Here is a 22,602-nt window from a genome sequence, read left to right as displayed (position 1 = left end):
GCGATATTTTCATTATAGTTTGATCCTATCACAACAAAAGGACACTTCTTTCTCGCATTCTTTATTTATTCTTTCAGACTAAACCCAAATATAAAATACATTTCTATAACATTGTGCAATCATAGCTATGATTGACAGTTTGCAAAGCCCAATCTCTTTTGCATAAATAAAAATCAGCCACCCAGATATCCTTTATTAGTGTTTTTCTTTTTACTGTTTTGTTTAGATTTTCTTCTCCAAACTCAAACTGACAGTATTTTTCTGCCCTCTTGTGGGTGGACAGGCTGTTAGCAGCGACTGGATCACAAGAGAAACCCAGGAGTCCATCCATCTGACCCTTTAGTCATATTTCTCATAGATCACACACACAAAAAAGCACCTTTTTGAACATTAAAAAAAAAAAAGTAAATAAAAGCAACTCAGAAGGTAAAACTGCCTACAAAATAATTACAATTTATGTACAGAATGATGGCATCAATGATTACAGCACAACATTAGTGAGAGAAATGCGTCACTTTTGGGGTGTTGTGAACAACTCAGGACATGTATATACTTCTGGACTAAAGGACATGAACTTCTGAAAGTTGCACTCCTTTACATTCAATGAAACATTTAATGGTTTACAATCTGGCCTAGTTCATTAACAGTTCATCTGGATTTTGCTTTTCTCTCTAACATAAGGAATGAAATAGTGCTAGCCAATCAACATATTGGAATGTATAAAGGAAGAAGACCAAAAATATGTGGTGTCAGTCATTCGCATCACAATTGTACAACTTTACACAAAACAGGGCAATAAAGATCCTAATGACACATGAAACAGATGGCAATTAAATAATCTCAAGCTTCAAAAAAAATGATTCACACCACCCTTTCTATTCGTCAGCTGACTGTTCACAGAAGACTCCCTTCCCCAGTGTTCTCCTCTTCTTACTTCAAACAGGACACATCCAGATCCACTTACGGACTGTGGAGATCTGGTGAATTCACAGGTGCAAGTGTGTTTGAGTGTAAGACTCCATGGAACGTTACACGCCAGATCACAGGGAGCATGAGTTTGGAAGTCCATGACGGGGTTTGGAACAGGAAATGTGGACAGATGCGTAGAGCTCCAGTCGTTTCCTTATGTGGACTTCTGCCTGTAGTGAAGCGTTAGGTCGCCGCCGCTCTTCCAAATGAAATGCTTTACTGTTCGCAGATCTATGTTAGGATCCAGAACCTTTCAGAGGAAATTCAAAGCAAAGCAGCGTTACAGAAATCCAGGTTATGAGTAACAAACAAACAAAATCATGACGAGTCTTCAAATTTCTTGAACGTTCTGACACAACCTGAAAGTAAATACCTGAGGCAAGACCTGAGGTAGTCTTCAGATCTGTACCTGATCCACACTTGACTAAATTAGATTTGGACTCAACTCAGGTTTGGTTTCAGGTTTTTTTCCAGTTTGGATGAACCTTTGGATGTAGCGTGGATGGTAAAAGCGATGATGGGCTTTACCTGGTCCTGACAGAGCAGCTCTATCTTCTCTTCAGCTAGCACTGCCATGTCTTCATCCTCTTTCTGCTCACTTGGCTTCTCTCCAGCTGAACCACTCATCTGGGACTCGCTGTCTAGGTTAATGATCTTCTCATAAACATGCTCCATCACCTTTCTCACCTGGAGCATGTCACTAGCTGACAGACGATCCCTAAACACAGCCAGACAAGAGAACACGCAGACATTACAATTTGCACACGTTTACATACAGTTTGCATGGATATTTCATAAAACTTCCGGGTCTGATCAGTCTAGAGAAGATTTAGTAACTCCCAGCTACACCATGAGGCTCTAACATGCCACACAGATAAGATTGCATGGTTTTAGAACTAAAAATTTGACCAATCTAAATTCTTGTTGTCCAATTTTGTAACCAAGACTAAAGACAAAAATAATACAAAATTGTGCATGGTACATTCAACTTGCACAAAAAAAAGTATCAATATTTTTCCCGACACCAATTTTATAACAGATAATACATTCTGATTTGACCATATTACTAAGTTATTCTGTGATTTCCACCTGTAATAGTAACCTACTTCTTCAATGTCTTGGCACCAGATGAAGAATGGGGCTGGAGGTAGAACGGGATTTTGTTGAATTTTGGCATGTTTTTCTGTACAAAGGAAACAGAATAAAGACTTCAGAAAGGAAGACATTTTGATACGCACAATTCAAAAGCACCATTTGGGTCTTTAATTGACAAATTTCGTTACACAGCACTGGTGGAAACGTCTACCCGCATTAATCTAACACTGAGAGGTCTAAATGTAATTGATTACATGACATTTAGACTACAGCCAGGATTGGCACTGGAGGGTCTTAATCACTCACATCCACTGTGATGTCAATCACCCACTGTGGAACCGTTTCATTGAGCAGCATGGACTCGGTCTCGCCTCCAGAGTCTCGGCAGAGCAACCTGCACGTACACATACGCAGAGCCATATAATAATACTGAGGCTCACACCATGCATGCCAGTCCCCGTTTGTCCAACAAGACCACAAACAAACAAAGAAACACACCTGAACAGTGTTCTAGCTCCTGCTTCACCAAAAATGACAGGAGTGTGTGGTGGCACTTGGAAATAACCATTTCCTTTCGGTATCCTGTTCTCATGCTCGCCATTCACTAAAGCAGCAAACACATAGACTTAACATGAACTTTATAAGGAAATAATCTGAAGACACAGTACACAAGAAGCATCAGCATTAACAGAACAATGAGTTTCAGGCATGATCTCTGTCTCAATTCTGAAGGTCTCTAGTTTGTGTCACGATGTACTGGAAACAAATTGTTCTGTGTTCTTGGTATGTGTTGTTTTGATCATTTCGAATCACCCCGCCTTTTGTTCCCGCTCTCTCTCTCTGTTCTTCTTCTCTTATTATCTGGTAGACTAGATGTCTTTTAGTTCTTATTTCACTCGAACCTACATAATAGATGTTTTGATTTTATCTGTGATTTTTGTCTACTTCTGATTTTATCCAATCGGCATTTATCATTCTTTATCAATGTTTCTGTGTGTATACACACACACACACACACATACATACACACATACATACATACATACATACATACATACATACATACACACACACACTTTCTGTATCATTCAACTGAGAAGCTTTCACTGAACGTTGCGTCGGTGTGACGTCTTCCCTAGCTCCCCGAGAGGAAATCAGCCAGTGCAAGGTCCAAATTCTGGTTCTGTGACTGGTATCGGACAAAGAACTTAACACTTACCATGGTTCAGCTCAGTTTCCTCATCCATAGGGCTGTTGTGCGTCCTGGGCCAATATTCCAGCAGGGCTTGGAGCAGCAGTCCACCCAGATTCACTACAACACACACCCACACAACAGCATTCGACTGCTATTCCATACAAAAGAAGCATACATTCACATTCGGCTTGATTTCAACAGGTTCCTGGTGCCTTGAAAATTCTAGTCTTGCTTTAACGGACATAATGTTTCAAAACAATTGCCTGGACTTTTTCCAAATCTTCAAATGTTCAGTCTCTGTGAGTCTGTGCCCATGTTGGCTCAGATTCCTGTCCTTGGCGGACAGGAGTGGAACATGATGTGTTATTCTGCATATCCACCTCAAGGTTCAGCATGTTGTGCATTCAGAGATGGTTTTCTGTACACCACAGTTGTAAAGAGTGGCTATTTGAATTACTGTAGCCTTCCTGTGAGCTTGAACCAACCTTCTCTCGTCAACAAAGCATTTCCACCCATATAAATGCCACTCACCGGATATTTTGTGTACCCACCATTCTGCGTAAACTTTATAGGTTGTGCATGAAAACCCCAGATCAGCAGTTTCTCTGGCACTAACAACAATGCCACGGTCAGTCACTGCGAACATTTTTCCCCATTCTGATGTTTGATGTGGAGATTAACTGAAGCTCCTGACCTTTACCTGCATGATCTGTGTACTGCATGAATATGCATGTGAACAGATTTTCATAGTAGTGGCTGATGAGTGTATTTAATATACATATGTATGTATGAATATGAATTTCTGGTCAGGTTAAGAAACTCAGTGTTATTCAGTGCAAGTATATGCTTCCGAACTAGAACACCATTTTAGATGTTTACAAATCTCTTCGCTGGTTGGATTTGGAGGTTGAACTGCAGCTTAACATAGTACACTAGAGACCTTTAGTGCCCATGTTAAGAGGCATTTTTAATGAAAATATCATTACACATTTACACTCCTGAATTAGCACTAATATAATGCGTCACAAACAAATATATATAAATTTTTAAATGTGTGTACATTGAAATGCTATCGGTGTCACGCCCTAAGCATAATGTACACCCTGCCACACACATTTTCACACACACTCAAACAGAGGGATGGGTTAAAGGTCAGGGACAGATGCATCACAGCACATATCACATCTGCCCAGGAACAGCCAAAGATAAGCAAGTGACCTTTACAGATCTGATCTCACTCTGTGTTTCGAAGATGACTGTTCACACATATTGCTACACTCACATTTTGGGTCTGAGCCATCTGGACTGGTAAATCCAGCATCCTTGGCCGAGACCCAAGCGGCAAAGCAATCACTCTCATCGAGTGTAATAGTCAGCATCTATAAAACAACAAACAGAATTAAATGACCAAAACATACACTGTAATACCCTGTACCATAATACTCGTGCATCATTTTGAATAACGTCAACATTATTAGGTAAATAAAAATATCATTTTAAAGATTATTACACAGTTGACTGAGACAGTGATGTAACTCACCCCTGTTTTAAGATCTACAGAGAACCAGTTGGGCACATAAACCATCTTAAACCGTTTCTTGATCTCCTCATCAAACTCCATCTTTCCCAAATCTTCAACTTTGCATGCCTGCTTAAGGAGTATGGATGAGTAACCAAGACACTGTGACAATGTTTGGATGCAAAGGAAATCAAAATTCGACAGTTCATACCTTTAACACATCCCAGTATGCTATGTTGTTGTTGGTGTCTTTGGTGAGTATATGTCTCTTATCATTCAGAATGTGGCACTGAATTATACTGGCTCCACCTAGAGGACAAATTAAGGTACTGAAAGTGTGTGCTGCCATTATGAACCCACCAGCAAATGGAAAATGATGACAAAGAACATGGAAATTCGAATAGATTCACATTTATACGGTTGAAGATGACAAAATATTTTAAATACAACCTAAAAGTCTTGAAACTTCCCTATAATTATAAAGCATTAAATCACCATTAAAGACTTTGCATGGCTTTATATGTATAGTGGCCCATGAAAACAAAACGAAACAAAAAAAAATGTAAATACTTTGACACGTCTACAAAATTATGCAGAAAAGTTATTATTCAGTTTCGAAAATTGCTTAGGCTTTCTCAGGAGAACACATTAGGTAAACAAGGAGCCAGTTTTACAGATGCAGCTGCACAAATGGCCGAGGTCTATGAATAAAGCCTGGTATAAAGCTAGACATAGGTTTTAGTTTTACTTTTAGGGGTAACCAGATTTTAAAATGCTGGTTGAGATATAACAAAGGAGAAAATGCATATTGAACTAAATGCACAACCATCAGTACATGGTATGTATGTAAAGTGCATAAATACATACAGCAGTGTGCAGTAAGATGCTTACCTTTAATAACCTGATCCGGCTGTGTGCACAGTGGTGTCAGGGGAGTACTGCAGTCATTGTCGTAATCGCCAGATGCTCGGAAATTGTGGATGCCCTTTAGAGACTGCAGGGTAATAGAGATTAAATGCAAATTGAGGCTCAAAGGCTCAAGGCTCAAATCTTACAAAGACAGTATTATACTGAGATTTTAGCTTTTTTTTAAAAAAAAAATTCAAGTTCAGAGAATGTTAAGCAGGTGACAATGTGAACTAGTGGGACACTGTGCACAATCATGTTCCTGTAAGTCAACCAACACATTACTATTAGTACTCGGTCATATGATTAGTGCTTCATTAATAACAGCACATGATGAAACATTCTTCACTGGGGATAATGTTCAAACAAGTGGGACTTTAAAAGTAAAAGAAAAGACAAAAGGATGAGTAAAGTTTGGGAGGGCGAGTCTATATGATGTATCAGGAACAGCTGGGGCAGGTGGCGTCTTCATTCACGTCATCATAGAAGGCAGCTGTGCTCACCCATTTGTTAACAGTAGACTTTGTTGTGGAGACCCAGATGGCGGCCGGTGGGTCCGCTGACCTGTCCAGCTCCATCTGTCCAAGGCCAAATATACATTCAGCAATTTTTTTACTTTCTTCACATATAGGTACAGTTCTTCAAACCACACTCAACAATTTTCCCTTCACACCTGCTTTTATTGCTTTTGCAACTGTCGTCGTATTTCACTGCAGCCTGTTACTTAAGGTCAAGGCGCTCTCAGGACAGTGGAAGTACAATGATACACAAATCATTACAATTTTATGGAAATTATTAGTAATTATACAGGGAACTCCAGAATTATTGGCACCCTTAGTAAATTAGCTTTTGCAACAATTGCAACAAAAACTGGCATGCTGCATTTAGTACCTTATACCACCTCCCTTCGCAAACATCTTTCTCTATCATACTTGATAAGATTTGAGAGTACAGAGGAAGGAATCTAAGCACACTCCTCAATACAGAATCTCTCCAGATATTCCAGGGTCCGTGGTCCTCTCTTGTGGACTCTCTTTTTCAGCTCACCTAACAGGTTTTCAGTGGAGTTTACTGGGATTCAGTGAGCACTCAGATTACCATTCTAAAAGCTTGAGTCTGTGGTCACTGAACCATTTCTGTATGGATTTATATACATGTTTTCAGTAATGGTCCTACTGGAAGATTCAACCACAACCTTTGCTCCTTGGCAGATGTATCCAGATGTTCATTTGAAATCTTCAGGTACTTAATGGAGTCTAGTTTTCAGGGCATTTAGAGGAAAGACAGCCCCAGAACATCTCAGAGCCTCCAAAAGTGGGGATCACGTTCTTTTCTGTATAAACATCCTTCTTCCTACGCCAAACCCACCTTCAGTGTTGGTTGCCAAAAACTATTTTTGTCTCATCTGACCACAGAACCCAGTTCCAGTGTAAGCTCCAGTGGCATCTAGCAACCTCCAAGTCAAGTCTGGCAAACGTTTTTTGATAAGAAGTTGGCACCCGATAATAGTTCGAAGACTTGCTGACCTGAAAATGCTGCCATCTTCTGCAATCTCCAACTGTGATCATTTGAGAAAATTCTGCCTGTCTAATCATCCTCCTCAATGGGTGTGGGAATAAAATACACTTGTGTCATCTTTCAAGCAAGTTCATTACAGCTCTGTTTTCTCGACTTCTTAATTACTTCCCTAAAAGTGAACTTGAGCATTTTAAGGTGTAGCTATTTTAGAGTCATTGACTAAGGGAATTTGGCCTGGATGTAACCTCATATTTATACCCCAGTGAAACAGGAAGTCATGGATGACTGCTTAAGAGTTTGTAAACACTCAGATGAACACGAAAGGAACATGTTTCAGTTATATTTTATTCAAAATAATTTCTAGGTGTGCCAATAATTGAGACAAATAATTCTGCTAAAACAGTTTTTTTTCCTGAGAATTAATTTACTTCTTCACATAAAGGTTAGATTTCACTATTATTTTCAGCACGAGGTTAAGCTAATTAATCACAAAGACATCTTACATAACCTTCAATCAAACTCATCTTAATCAAAGGTGCCAATAATTCTAGAGATGGCTATCTTAAGTAAACAATATTCTTTACTCTACTATGGATGTGTGTCATGATAAAAGCATGATATTACAAAGATTGATTGTAATGTTAAGTATAAATGGCAGCCTCCAGAAAAAGGACACAGTCTCCTAGTGTTTCCCATGCTTTTTTTTATCTGACCTACCTTAAGGACAGGGGCCTTCTCTTCACAAATGAGCACACGTATGTCTGGATTACGCAGGTCTGTGCAGTAAATCTTCCGGTCCCGGCCCCCGGAGTAGACGTGCGTAAAGGCTTCGTTTACCTGTAGTGCCCACACTCCCTCATCATGGACACGGTACGTGGCTATACACCTCTGCTGTCCCAGTGACCACAGCCGGATCGTACCATCTGAACTACCCGACAGGCACTAAACACAGATCAGGGTGCATAGTTAATCACGCTATATTATACTGCTTCTCATAATACTTAATACAGAACAGCAAAAAGACAACATTGTGTATAATGTTAATGACAAAACAGAGATCTAAATGTATAAAGAGGTACAGTTCACTATATATAGTGCATCATGAAGCTGTTCCACTTGTTCAAAATGGTATTAGAATATCCATCACTGCATTTCAGCATTTCCATCCATCCATCCATTTTCTGTACCACTTAGCCTACTATAGGATTACAGGGAGCCTGGAGCCTATCCCACGGGACTCGGGGCACAAGGCGGGGGACATACTGGACGGGGTGCATATCCATTGCAGAGCACAACACCACACACACTCACACCCATTCACACACTACGGACAATTTAGAGATGCCAATCGGCCTATGACGCATGTCTTTGGACTGGGGGAGGAAACATGAGTACCCTGAGGAAACCCATGAAGCACAGGGAGAACATGCAAACTCCACGCACGCTGGGCAGGGGTGGGAATCGAACCCCCAAACCTGGAAGTGCAAGGCAAACATAATAACCACTAAGCCAACTTGGCCCCCCACTTTCAGCATTTCTATGTCTCCAAATACTTTAATAAAAAGTCATGCACCTGAGTGCCATCTCTGTTCAGCAGCAATGACTTCACGTTGTCTGTGTGTCCTTTCAGCTTCATGAGCTTGGCACAGGTGCGTGGGTCCCACACTCTCAAAACCTGAGGAACACACACACACCTAACTAAACCAGCCCAGCAAAAGAAACACATTTAATTAAATTTATATGAAACAATGTATAAAGAAAAGAAAATTTTGACATGCCTTCTCAGTTGATCCAGATACTATTACTGTGCCCATCTGATTCATCGCCAGACTGTAGATCGAATCTTTATTCCCACTCAGAGACGATGCTGCAGGATAAAATGATAGCAAGAGATCTTGAATTGACTGAATGAATAATGAGGTTTGATTATGTCTGGGTTGTGCAAAACTGGATTAAATTACAAGCTTTAACTTAGCTACACTACCAATAATATTAAGATCATTTGTCTTTGGTAATTTGGCATATAAAACCATGCTACTCATTATCCACACAATACACAACAGATTCAAATTTATATATAGGATATAGAGTTGTGGTCGGAAGTTTACATACACTCATCATGGACAGTAATGGGGGGTTTTCAACACAGGACCAAAATTATATATACAGGGTCAAAAATATACATAAACAGATTAGTAATTTAGCGGCGCTGAAAGTTCCAAAATGTCCTTTAATTTGCCAAGACCAAGGCCTCTTAATTTCCTGTTAGTGATCATGATTGACTACAGCTGGCAGCTTCTCTGTGCCAACATAAAAAGGGTTTGTTTGACAGCACTCATTGGATTGACCAACACAGTACTATGGGAAAGGCCAAGGAGCACAGTGCAGATCTGAAAAAGAGGATGGTGGATTTACACAAGTCAGGAATGTCTCTTGGAGCCATCTCTAAGCAATTGCAGATTCCAAGATCATCAGTTCAAACAACTATACGCAAGTACAAGTTATTGAGAAGTGTAGCCACTTTGCCAAGGTTTGGATGAAGACCCAAACTGTCACCCTCAGCTGAGAGGAAATTGGTTCGGATGGTCAGGAAAAACCCAGTAACCACCAAGGCACAGGCCTGCCATGAACTGGAAGCTGCTGGAACATCAGTGTTACTGTCTACAGTCAAGCGAGTTTTACATCACCATGGACTGAAAGGCTGCCATCCATGAAAGAAGTCCCTGCTCCAAAATCGTCACCCTCAAGCCCATCTAAAGTTTGTGGCTGACCATATGAACAAAGAAAAAGCCTTCTGGAGGAAAGTTTTATGGTCAGAGGAGACAAAGATCGAGTTGTTTGGCCGCAATAACCAGAGGCATGTTTGGAGGAGTAAAGAACACTGTACCAACTCTTAAGCACGGTGGTGGTAGCATTATGCTCTGGGGCTGTTTTGCTGCCAGTGGAACTGGTGCATTTCACAAAGTGGATGGAACAATGAACGAGGACTACCTTAGAATTATTCAGCATAATCTCAAACCATCAGCATGGACACAAATAGGTGTTCCAACAGGACAATGACCCCAAACACACATCAAAGCTGGTTGTGGAATGGATAAAGCATACTAACATTAAGCTTTTGGAATGGCCTTCCCAAAGTCCTGATCTGAACCCTATCGAAAATTTGTGGACTGTGCTTAAAAGTCGAGTCAGTGCCAAGAAACCAAAAAATGTCATTGAACTTTACCAATTCTGCCAAGAAGAGTGGTCAAATATCCAACCAGAATTCTGCCAGAAGCTAGTGGATGGCTACCACAAGCGTCTGCTCGGGGTGAAATTTGCTAAGGGACATTCAACTAAATATTAGGTTTGCTGTATGTACAGTATCTCACAAAAGTGAGTACACCCCTCACATTTTTGTAAATATTTGATTATATCTTTTCATGTGACAACACTGAAGAAATGACACATTGCTACAATGTAAAGTAGTGAGTGTACAGCTTGTGTAACAGTGTAAATTTGCTGTCCCCTCAAAATAACTCAACACACAGCCATTAATGTCTAAACCGCTGGCAACAAAAGTGAGTACACACCTAAATGAAAATGTCCAAATTGGGCCCAATTAGCCATTTTCCCTCCCCGGTGTCATGTGACTTGTTAGTGTTACAAGGTCTCAGGTGTGAATGGGGAGCAGGTGTGTTAAATTTGGTGTCATCGCTCTCACACTCCCTCATACTGGTCACTGGAAGTTCAACATGGCACCTCATGGCAAAGAACTCTTTGAGGATCTGAAAAAAAGAATTGTTGCTCTACATAAAGATGGCCTAGGCTATAAGAAGATTGCCAAGACCCTGACACTGAGTTGCAGCACGGTGGCCAAGACCATACAGCGGTTTAACAGGACAGGTTCCACTCAGAACAGGCCTCACCAAGGTCGACCAAAGAAGTTGAGTGCACGCGCTCAGCGTCATATCCAGAAGTTGTCTTTGGGAGACAGACGTACGAGTGCTGCCAGCATTGCTGCAGAGCTTGAAGGGGTGGGGGGGTCGGCCTGTCAGTGCTCAGACCATACGCCGCACACTGCATCAAATTGGTCTGCATGGCTGTCGTACCAGAAGGAAGCCTCTTCTAAAGATGATGCACAAGAAAGCCCGCAAACAGTTTGCTGAAGACAAGCAGACTAAGGACATGGATTACTGGAACCATGTCCTGTGGTCTGATGAGACCAAAATAAACTTATTTGGTTCAGATGGTGTCAAGCATGTGTGGCGGCAACCAGGTGAGGAGTACAAAGACAAGTGTGTCTTGCCTACAGTCAAGCATGGTGGTGGGAGTGTCATGGTCTGGGGCTGCATGAGTGCTGCCGGCACTGAGGAGCTACAGTTCATTGAGGGAACAATGAATGCCAACATGTACTGTGACATACTGAAGCAGAGTATGATCCCCTCCCTTCGGAGACTGGGCCGCAAGGCAGTATTCCAGCATGATAACGACCCCAAACACACCTCCAAGACGACCACTGCCTTGCTAAAGAAGCTGAGGGTGAAGGTGATGGACTAAACCCTATTGAGCACCTGTAGGGCATCCTCAAACGGAAGGTGAAAGAGCACAAGGTCTCCAACATCCACCAGCTCCATGATGTCATCATGGAGGAGTGGAGGAGGACTCCAGTAGCAACCTGTGAAGCTCTGGTGAACTCCATGACCAAGAGGGTTAAGGCAGTGCTGGAAAATAATGGTGGCCACACAAAATATTGACACTTTGGGCCCAATTTGGACATTTTCACTTATGGGTGTACTCAGTTTTGTTGCCAGCGGTTTAGACATTAATGGCTGTGTGTTGAGTTATTTTGAGGGGACAGCAAATTTACACTGTTACACAAGCTGTACACTCACTGCTTTACATTGTAGCAAAGTGTCATTTCTTCAGTGTTGTCACATTAAAAGATATAATCAAATATTTACAAAAATGTGAGGGGTGTACTCACTATTGTGAGATTTAGTATATTTTTGACCCTGTATGTATAATTCTGATCTCCAACCACAACTGTAAAACCAAGTATGGGTAAATTTACTTACAAGTCATGGAAGGATACACAACATACACAATGCTGAACAATAAATAGTATATAATATATAAGGAATAAAACACCACAAGACATGCTGTGGTGGGGCGTGAGGCAAAGCAGAAAGGCCTCAAAGAGCGGATACTGGAGACTCCTACCATAAATGTTGAAGTCTCCTCACAGAAACCGTCGACATATTAACAAATCAACAAAATGACGCACAAATTATTTAATCGGTGTATATGGAAAGTCCGCCACAGAAGACACATTATTAAACCTATATTCCAATGGTGGACACACTAATGGGTATTTTTCATAAGGCTTTAGTGTTATGTCATAGTATTCTCCCTTCCCTTAGACATGTGGACCTGTCAGCACGATTAGGAAAGCTGTGAACTGCTAATCTCAGTACCAAACAGTGTGAAAACAGCTTGTTCAGATGAGAATACTTTTAGGAGAGGAAAACAATAGTTTTAAGATTTTAACATCAAACCAGTTGCTTCTCAGTTAGAAATTTTTTGAGTTTAAAAAATAAAATAAAAGAACATTTTTTAAAAAATGAGATAAAAAGATACTGTGATACCTGCAATATGTAATGGTTTTTGTGACATAATAATCAGAAAATCTATATTATATACTCATACTGCTACATAATTGCTTCTTCAGTTTAAGTAAGCTGACAGACTCACTAGTGACAGTATTATTGGAAGCAGTCAGTGCTGTTAGTGTGTTTACATCCCACAGGAAGATCTGTCTGTCCAGCCCTGCCGAAGCCACCAGCTCTTTATCTTTAGCATACGCTAAAGCTTTAACATAATCCTGTAAAGGAGAAAACACACAATTACAGGCATCAGCGTAAATTCAAAATAATCATCCCTCAGTCATTAGGAATGTATTTAGCATTCATCTTCTCATCCATAAAATAATACTGCATAAGCTCTATTCAAATAGTTTTACACTGGAAGGTGAGGTAAGTATTAACAGAGTATCTCAGGGATTTCAGCCCTGTCCGACTGAGTCGTGCCAGTAATTTTTACAGTGAGCACACGTATGGGTCTCAAAAGATTATTTTAACTTCCATAAAATGACCGGTGGAAGGCCAAGGTATTAAGCCAAGGTAATAAATACACCCAATTCCAACTGACATATTTGTAAAGATATCTCATTGTATCCTGTAGGAAAAGAGGATTTGTGCTTTGTCTTCACTATAAAGACATTCCAGGAAGTAGTCAATTTTGCAACTGAAATGATGCCAAATATCAAATACTATGCATGTTTAAAACACATAAAATATAGACAATGCTTCAGAAGGACTGAACAAATATATAGCCTACATTTATTGGGTCTGTGCACCTCACAGAGATGCTACATTTCATCAATATCAAGGCAAATGCTTATAGTTCTATAGTTTACTATTAATTCTACTGTCTAGTCCAGAGGTGTCCAAAGCTTTTTCAAAGACAGCCACATGAAAACATCCTAGGGTTAGTCACTAGAGGTCAACCGATTGATCGGTTGCGCTCATCCTCTGAATATTTTTTTGCACTGCCCATGATTTGTTTCATAACGTCTTATGATAAATTCCTAAATTAAAATAAGAAAATTCTTTAATTACCTCATAAGTCTTTTGAAATACGAGACACACAAATTTACTATGGCTCTCGATGACAAACTATTCTTGTTTCCAGCTCTTTTGGAATCGCTCCTTCCCACGGTCAGCTTTTTGTCTGTAGCCATGACTAAAGATCATTCAGTAAATAAATTTGCAGCGTAGTCAGAGGAAATAAATGCTCTTGCAATTTAGCTGCATTAACACGGTCTACTGCCACCACCAGCTGAAAGGAAAAACTGCAACCTGTTGGCCGGCGGGCGGCATATCATACACACGTTTGGTCTCAGGTCCAGAGTTTACACACCCATGGTCTAACCTAGATCATGTTTTTGCATTATATAAATTGAATTTATAAACTGAATTTTTGTTTTTTAGATAGTTCCACACCTTGAGCTTTTCGCAGCTTCACTCATTTTGGATTTCTGCATTTTTTCTAATTTTCTTTTAATAAAAACTACTTACGTTTTACATGCAGATTCTGAACCGGTTTAAATGACATTTTAACAAGCGTAATACAGTTTAGTGGCGCAATCCTGCTTCACTAAATCCACTCTGAAATGATTTTTTGTACTCGCCTTATGTGTCCGCAGTGTCGACATACAAAATCCTTTATGTGCATTCCAGACTTTCACAGTGGTGTCTGATGAAGCAGATATTACTGTAAAATATTAATAATACAAAAGAACACTGGGATTACACGATGTACAGCAGTATTGATGAGCTCCATAAGCATTGTGATACATGGCATTTCTGCAGCAGGTTGTGTCTGCATTGTGACACAGGGAATTGTTTTACAAATAACACAGCTCTTCAAGCTGTGAAACACTTCTGAAAACCCTGCATCTGTGTGGAAAGTTCAGAAGAATATATAAAATGTACATTTCATGCAATATATGATATGATGTCATGTAAATAGGGTTAACATTCAGGCCAACGGATAGGTGTCCAGGTGTACAAAACTAAAGCCATGCTCACGAGTTTTTCCGTTGCAGCAGAGGACGATGTCATTGACCCAGTCTGTGTGATGTTCCATTGATGCTATGTATGGGTCCTGCTGAAAAGCACACAAAACCACAGCAACATCAGTGAACTTCCCATTTCTAAAAATGACACGAATTAATGTCATTAATATGCTGGCCAGACCGAAATGTTCCCTTACTAGTTAGGCTTTTGTTTGCATCCAACGTTACTACAATATCAGATTAGCACAGGTGCTGAATGAAGGACTGAGAGATTGGTACCTTGTGCTGGTTGATGCTCCATATCCGGATGATGGAGTCTCGACCAGCGGTGAAGAGCCGGTTAAGAGCTGGGTCCAGCTGTAGAGCATTAACTCCATTACGGTTGTATTTCTCCACTTCATCTCTGATCACATACGACACCTGCGACACACGAGGGGGAAAAAAGCAGGATTTTTATTAACAAAATAAGTTATTTTCTTATACAACACAGGCACAGAAATGTTTCAGATTATTAAAGAAATTACATCTGGCACTTATCATATCATCCCACTTGAAAGACAAATCCATATTAGTGCATTCAACATCAAGTACACAAGCCTGTAGTTTGTGTATATTAGAGGTGGGTGATATGACCAAAACATTTATTATATTACATATTTAGGGTTTTTAAATATGACAATACTATATAAGAAAAGCATATTGTGATGGATATTATCATCCTATTGCCCAACTGTTTATATAACATATCTGATAAAGACTACCTTTCTAATGAAGCAAATGTAGCGCATGTGCATCGTTTACTTTAACTGCAGAATTATTTTTAAAAGTAATAACTAAAATAAAATAAAAAATTGAAAGCAAAAAGGAATTCATATTCAATTCAATTTTATTTGCAATGGCGCTTTTAACAATGGACATTGTCTCAAAGCAGCTTTACAGAAACATATAAACACAGGATACAGATTTTAAGCGTGTAAATTTTTCCGTGTTGAGCGAGCCGGTGGTGATGGTGGTGAGGAAAAACTCCCTAAGATGATAAGAGGAAGAAACCTTGAGAGGAACCAGACTCAGAAGGGAACCCGTCCTCATCTGGGGAACAACGGATAGTGTGAAAGTAAAAGAAAGTTCATTATGGTTTTAATATGAAGTCTGTTTGTAGAACTAGTCCACTGTTCACTAAAGGAAGATATGGCATTGTACTAGACCTAGGTACTTGTGTATCAATTCTGCAAAGCAAAGACGCCTTCAAAAATAAAAGAATATACATTTTCATCAAAATGTACATTATAGAGCAGTAAACAATAATAAACTAAACCACTTCGATATTTGGTGTTACCACATCTTACATTTAAACCTGCATCAGGTCTCTAAGGTACACTCGAGCAGTTTTATAAGGAAATCAGCTGATAAGCTTTTCCAGGTATCACAGAGAGCCAGACATATTTCTCCTGACATGTCTGCCTCTGCCTCACTTGCTTCTATTTTTGCAAATAATCACAGATATCCTTCATTATGATTTATCTGAAAAATAATCCATTACTTAAAGTGTCATTAAACACTAAACTACATTTTCTGAGATTTTAACATAGATGTTTCTATCGCACATCATAAAAAACAATGTTAGCATCCGTTAATTTTAATAATAGGAGAAAACTGGTTTAAAGTTTTCTGGGTTTAAAATCTTCTTGTGTCATTATAGTACATCGATGACGAATCTGTGTCTCATAATTATTCATGAAATCGTGTGTTCTTATCCTACAAGAAGACACCGCCTCTTAATTATTCATGACGGCACGTGGTGCTTTCTTCGTGCTTTCCTATGTCTTACGTACGTACGTAAGACGTAGCAGATGAGAGAGGCGTTCAAATGGGTCGCAAGTGTTTGTCTGAGTGGTGTAAGAGTACGAATGTGTTGCGTGGCTTTCCCCATGATGCTGCCAGGGCTTTTCCATCCCTTCAAATGAGTTATGTGTCTAATTCTAAACCATAAACAGTTTTACTTGCTTTTTGCACTAATTAAACCGCTTAAAGCTCCACGTGGCCGGCGGGCCGTCGCGTGCAAAACTATTTAACAAGAGTCCGCGTTGAATAAAAGGGGGAAGGCTCTTCCCTTCGTGAAAAGTCGAGTATATTAGCTAGCTACCATTCCGACATTTCTCCCATCCATGCTGCCTCGGGTTCTCCGTGTTTTCCTCCATAATCACGCCAGGGGCTAATTGTTGAAATATACAGTGCAGAGGACCTGCACCGCTATCTACTGTCTCCATTTAGCCCTGGGGATTCAGGAGAAGTCCTCTACTTCATCAGAGCCATGCGTAGTGCTGCCACTGCAAACTTCTACATCATTATCCATCTTTATTCTGAGCGTTCTGAAGGCTCGCCCCCCACCTCCTCCCCTGCCGCGCCCACTGCCCCTCCCTTCTTCACACCATCCACACCCATTTAAGTTGCATTTTTCAAAAACATTGAGAGGTAGACTTGACTGAAAGAGGGAGGTTTCATGACCTAAAGACGTCACTTTTATGACATTTCTAGGTAACATTAGTGAAAAGGAATGTTCGGAAAACTTCAAATTTGATCGTTTCTACTGACACACTAAGAGCGAAGGAATAAAATAAGACAAAACTAATATTTAAAGAATATGGACCAAAACAGGCTAGCTCTGCTAAGGTGTTTGCAGAAAAAAACAACAACCAAGAAAACATCGAAACTTTCCACATAAATCATCACCATTCTGACACAACATCAAAAAATGTAGATTATACCCTTCAAAAAAAGCTGGATTTCAAGACAGGTATGCTGCTTAGAAATTGCTTGTATCGTGTCTGACGCACAAGCAGACATAAGCTAGTATAATGTAACACAAAAGCAGGATGCCTGAGCAAAGAGGAAAAAGTACCATGTGATGAGTCACGCATTACTCGTTTTTTTTTTTTTCTACATCCAGCTGTACTTCTGCTTGAAAAAAAAAAAAAAAAAACCTCAAGGATGTTTTCAATCCACAGGCTGTTGCTTGCTGTTAAACATGACAACGCATTTGTAATGGTGCGGGCAAGCGTCTCAGTGGAGTGATCATTTTCAATTTAAGGCCTCTGCGTGATCCCATAATGGGCAAGAAATATAAGGCCATTTCACAAAGCCAAGTGCACCCTGGGGTGCAAACACTGCACACGTATGATACAGCAAGATGATAACAAATGACCCCATACTCACACAAACAAATTCAAATGGTTTCATAAACCATTTGAATCTCTGTGGAAACCATCGTAATCTCTGTATTAAGTCACAGATCATATGCCTTCTGAGGCCTTCGCCTATACACACACACACACACACACACACACACACACACACACACACACATATATATCTCTTTATTTGTTACACACACAGTGGGGGAAATAAGTATTGAAAGCGTAAGCATTTTTTTTTCAGTAAATATTTCCAATGAGGTTTTTCACATGAAATTTTCACCAGACATCAGTATTAACTCAAGAAATCCGGAAATATAAAGAATTCACAACATTAAAGTCCGTAAATAAAGTTATGTGTAATAAAGAGGAATGACACAGGGAAAAAGTATTGAACACGCTAACTGAAATTTATTTAGTACTTAATGGAGAAGTGCCTTTGTTTGTAACGACAGCTGCAAGACGCTTCCTGTATGAAGAATTTAAACAGCCGCAGTATTCAGGTGTGATTTTGGCCCATTCCTCTAAACATGTTGTCTTTAAATCTTGTTCAATTGGATTCAAGTCACATGATTGACTGGGCCATTCTAACACCTTGATTTTGTTTCTCTGAAATATAAAGAATTCACAACATTAAAATCCACAAATAAAGTTATGTGTAATAAACTGGAATGACACAAGGAAAAAAGTATTGAACACACTAAGAAAAAGCAGTTCTCCAAGGCAAGGTAAGGCAAGGAACCAGCTGAAATCCATAAGCAATTATCCCTCCTATCTGTGCAAATTAATATCAGCTGGGTTAGTGAATTGATGGTCTATAAAAAGGCTTTTCGTTACCAAGGTGTCACACAAGAAACATGTCTTGATGGGTAAAATAAAAGAGCTCTCCCAAGACCTTCGCAACCTTATTGTTGTGAAACAAATTGATGGAATCGGATACAGACGTATTTCAAAACTTCTGAATCCTCCAGTAAACCCCATTGGGGCCTTTATCCGCAAGTGGAAGCAAAAAAAATAAAATTAAACAAAACATATACAGTACGTATATCACAATGTTCCATTAAAGTGTAGTGACATGAATTACTATGAATTATCAAAGTTACAGGTGGATTTCACACTGGGCACGTTTGCTGTGGTCCGAAGCCGAGGGCGATTGCTCCCGGTGTCCCGAGCAGCACTGGTCTAGTTTCAGACTCACTTGATTCTATCATGCATTTGCGTTCATTTTACATCATCAAAAAAGCGCAATGGAGAGCACATAACTCAACATATTTTTGCTTTTTATTATTTTGGTGATATTATGCATAGCAGTGGACCTCTTCTGTGTCCCACAATGTTTCTCTGCCGCTCATTGTACACGTGTTGTGGAAACCAATGATGTTGTCATCAGCTAACACACATGCACAGGTTACTTTACTTCATGAACAAGTGTGGACCCGAGTTCGAGTTGCATTTACATTCGCAGGAATCGTGGCACAGTTCCAGTGCAACCGGACGGCTTTCACATTATCAAGTTTACATGTAAACCGTGCTCTGTTTCAGACTAAACTGCCAGTGTGAAAGCCCCCACATTGTCATGTTGCCCAGCCCTAATAAATAAATGCCAGTATTAGTAAAGCAACATTTGCTGATGAAGAAGACCAGCTACTCTCACTCACAACTCACTGTATTCAACTTGCAAAATTGATTTTATGAAATATATATTAAAAAATAATTTTAAAAAACAAAAAAAACATATTACCTCTAAGAACACAAAGCTTTCCTCTGTGAGAGGGTTAGCGTAAAAAGAAATCTCCACTTTAAAAGAAATATAGGAACAATACACTCACTGGAGATACTACAATGCTAAAACAATCTATGATAAGCTTTCCCAAATGAACGTGCACACGTCCTCCTAACAGACAAGTGCCTAGGACTGTAGTGATATGAAACCTATCAGTGATCTGAGAATCACAACAAAGCATGGTCCTTCGTGTTTCATAAACGCAAGTCCAGATGTTTCCTAGTCATGCCATAATAGTTTACCATTGTTGTTGAGATTCCAGTCACGTAAATCTGCACACTTCTAGTTAATTTGTTCTCTTAGACATTCACAGCTGAGTCAAATAGGAATGACGTGATTTTGCATGATCTGGGATCTGGGAAGTGGTATCTCTGCAGTTAAAATGTTGGACCTCTGATAGGAAGGTTGTGAGTTCAAATCCCAGCACTACCAAGCTGTCACTGTTGGGCCCTTGAGCAAGGCCTTTAACCCTTAACTGCTCAGTGTGTATAAATGAGAATTGTAAGTTGCTCTGGATAAGGGCATCTGCCAAATGCTGTAATGTAATATGATGTAATGATATAGTCGAATGGTGACTTAAGTCTGCTTACCAACCTTTTAACCAGAATTGTGTAAAATAATCAGACAGCTGTTATTGAACAGTAAATGCCATGGAGTTTAACGTGGACATTAAATGATAGGAGCTAAAGCCAATGTTGGTCATTTGAACTTCCCTGCATCTTTCTTGGGTTTTTGGAGAAAAACTCTGGACAACATGTGACAATGCCATCACATCAAGCCTGATCAGTTACTAATGTCTGTCTCTTTTCCCTAAGGGAGAAAAGTTGCTCTTGTTAGCTCCTCAGATTTCTGGGTTCAGGTTTACACATTTATATAGATAACAATTAGTTCATAACATTGTCCAGTAACGCACCAGGGAAATGTAGATAGATATTACAACATAAATACTGACTAGATATCATTGCGTTTCAAACACTGTCATGCTTTTGTGGACACTTATGCACTTTACGCCAATTTTACGACAGCCCAAAACACGGCATACGTACAGCGACACCGGGGGCATTCTGGTTTACGTTTCACAAAATGTGACCAAATTTTGTAGTTTGAGAAACGTGTCTTTGTTTGTCTGTTAATGGAGCTGTAATTATTATACATTTAAATTAATAGTCTGTGAAACAGCACAATGTTACTCTACAGTAGTGTTGAGTGGGAAGGGGGCGTGGACTTAGCTTTGGCTCTAGCTTAGCAGAGAGCTAGCAATCAAATTCACACGTCAGACAAAAAAAAAAGACAAATGTACAAACTGGACATCTACTACAACTTCAACAGCACGCGTTATTTTTATATAAAAGGGATTAAAATAAAAAAAAAACAAGGTCCACCCAAATACGAGCCAGTAAAATCACTGGAACAAACTATGCAAAGTAGGCTAGCTGAATATTTTAGCTAGCTCCCGAGTCCCTAATCAGGGGCTGAATGCCAAATTGCAACCAATTAGATAGACAATGCACTTGCGTATGTTGTATAAGGCGTTATTTCATCCCCTATATAATGCACTTATGTAGAGAGAAGACAGTAATTTGGGATTCAACCCCAGGTCACAGACTCCGCTCGGGTTTTTACACAGATATGATGATATAATCCACACACAGCGTGGAGAAGAGCTTCACAGATATGTCCTTAAATAATCAGCACCAAACGCTTGTCTATGCACATGTGAAAGAATGCCGTGAAAGTGGAAATTTACCTGCACTTTTCTCCGCCCGGCAGCATTCTGCCTGTGATGGGTCGCCATCTTACATGTTGACAGCATGACGTCACTTCCGTGAAGCGGCAACAAAAAACAAAACAAACACCCCTAAACGCGCGCAGTGCAGCAGCTGTGCAAATGACAACATTAAATCATCTCTTAATTTAACAAATATATAGGCGATAGGATAGTTTGAACGTCTTATCAGATATCAGTCAAGTTGTTTCAAAGATTGTTTTCTAAGTTAGAATGATTTCAGAAAGTTAAAAGTTTTGGAAAATGCACAATGAAATGTAGCGTTTGTACAGTAGGGTTATACAACTTTATATGACTTTATAATAATAAAGTTCATAATTTCAGGTTTGTTATGCATTGGTATTCAAGCCACTCGCACTGTGTACATTTTTATCAAAGTCCAAATGTAAACTTTACTGCTGTTTCAAGTTCAAGTGTTTTTATTGTCATTTCAACCATATAGGCCTACAGATGGTACAGTACACAGTGAAACGGAACAACCTTCCTCCAGGAACATGGTGCTACATAAAACAACACACTAACAACATGAGACGGCACAGAACTAAATAAGATCTACACGTTTCTACACAAAGTGCACGTTCACACGTGTGCTAACAACACAGGACAGTACAATACTACTGTTGACCATGCAAGCATGTTAATTTCTGCATAAACAAAAAAATTGTGGTTTATTTGGAAAGTGTGAAAAGTGTGAAAGGTGACAGGGTGCCAAACCGTTGCAGTGCACAATCACACACATTCACACACCTGTTCACACTACAGACAATTTAGACATGCCAATTAGCCTACAACACATGGCTTTGGAATGGGGGAGAAAACCAGAGTACCCGGAGGAACCCACCAAAACACAGGGAGAACATGCACACTCCATTCACACAGGGCAGAGGCGGGATCTGAACCCCAACCCCGGAGGTATGCGGCAAACATACTAACCACTAAGCCACCATGCTCCCATTATTATTATTATTATTATTATTATTATTATAATTATTATTATTATTATTAGTATTATCCATCCATCC

General features: G+C 39.7%; 1 protein-coding gene across 2 annotated transcripts; it reads right to left on the bottom strand.

Moving 5' to 3' along the window:
• Positions 1 to 45: 45 nt before the first annotated feature.
• Positions 46 to 21,625, bottom strand: wdr48a (WD repeat domain 48a). 2 transcript variants are annotated; one of them, XM_053635300.1, is made up of 19 exons: positions 21,542 to 21,625; positions 15,100 to 15,240; positions 14,834 to 14,912; positions 14,434 to 14,516; positions 12,936 to 13,065; positions 8,981 to 9,069; positions 8,776 to 8,877; positions 7,920 to 8,144; positions 6,188 to 6,262; positions 5,670 to 5,772; positions 4,990 to 5,087; positions 4,800 to 4,907; positions 4,542 to 4,638; positions 3,284 to 3,376; positions 2,563 to 2,668; positions 2,371 to 2,458; positions 2,076 to 2,152; positions 1,498 to 1,687; positions 46 to 1,219 (listed from the first exon to the last, which is right to left on the bottom strand). In XM_053635300.1, the coding sequence occupies exons 1-19, from the start codon at positions 21,605 to 21,607 to the stop codon at positions 1,124 to 1,126; spliced, it is 2,046 nt and encodes a 681-aa protein (XP_053491275.1). In that variant the 5' UTR covers positions 21,608 to 21,625; the 3' UTR covers positions 46 to 1,123. The 2 variants fall into 2 exon arrangements, with proteins under 2 accessions (XP_053491275.1, XP_053491265.1); XM_053635290.1 differs by having other exon boundaries at positions 14,834 to 14,909; positions 21,542 to 21,623.
• Positions 21,626 to 22,602: the final 977 nt, after the last annotated feature.

Source organism: Ictalurus furcatus, chromosome 1 (assembly GCF_023375685.1).
Source record: "Ictalurus furcatus strain D&B chromosome 1, Billie_1.0, whole genome shotgun sequence".
Taxonomy (NCBI): Eukaryota; Metazoa; Chordata; class Actinopteri; order Siluriformes; family Ictaluridae; genus Ictalurus; species Ictalurus furcatus.
The sequence above is the reverse complement of the archived record's forward strand: the minus strand, read 5'-3'. Positions and strand labels throughout refer to the sequence as shown.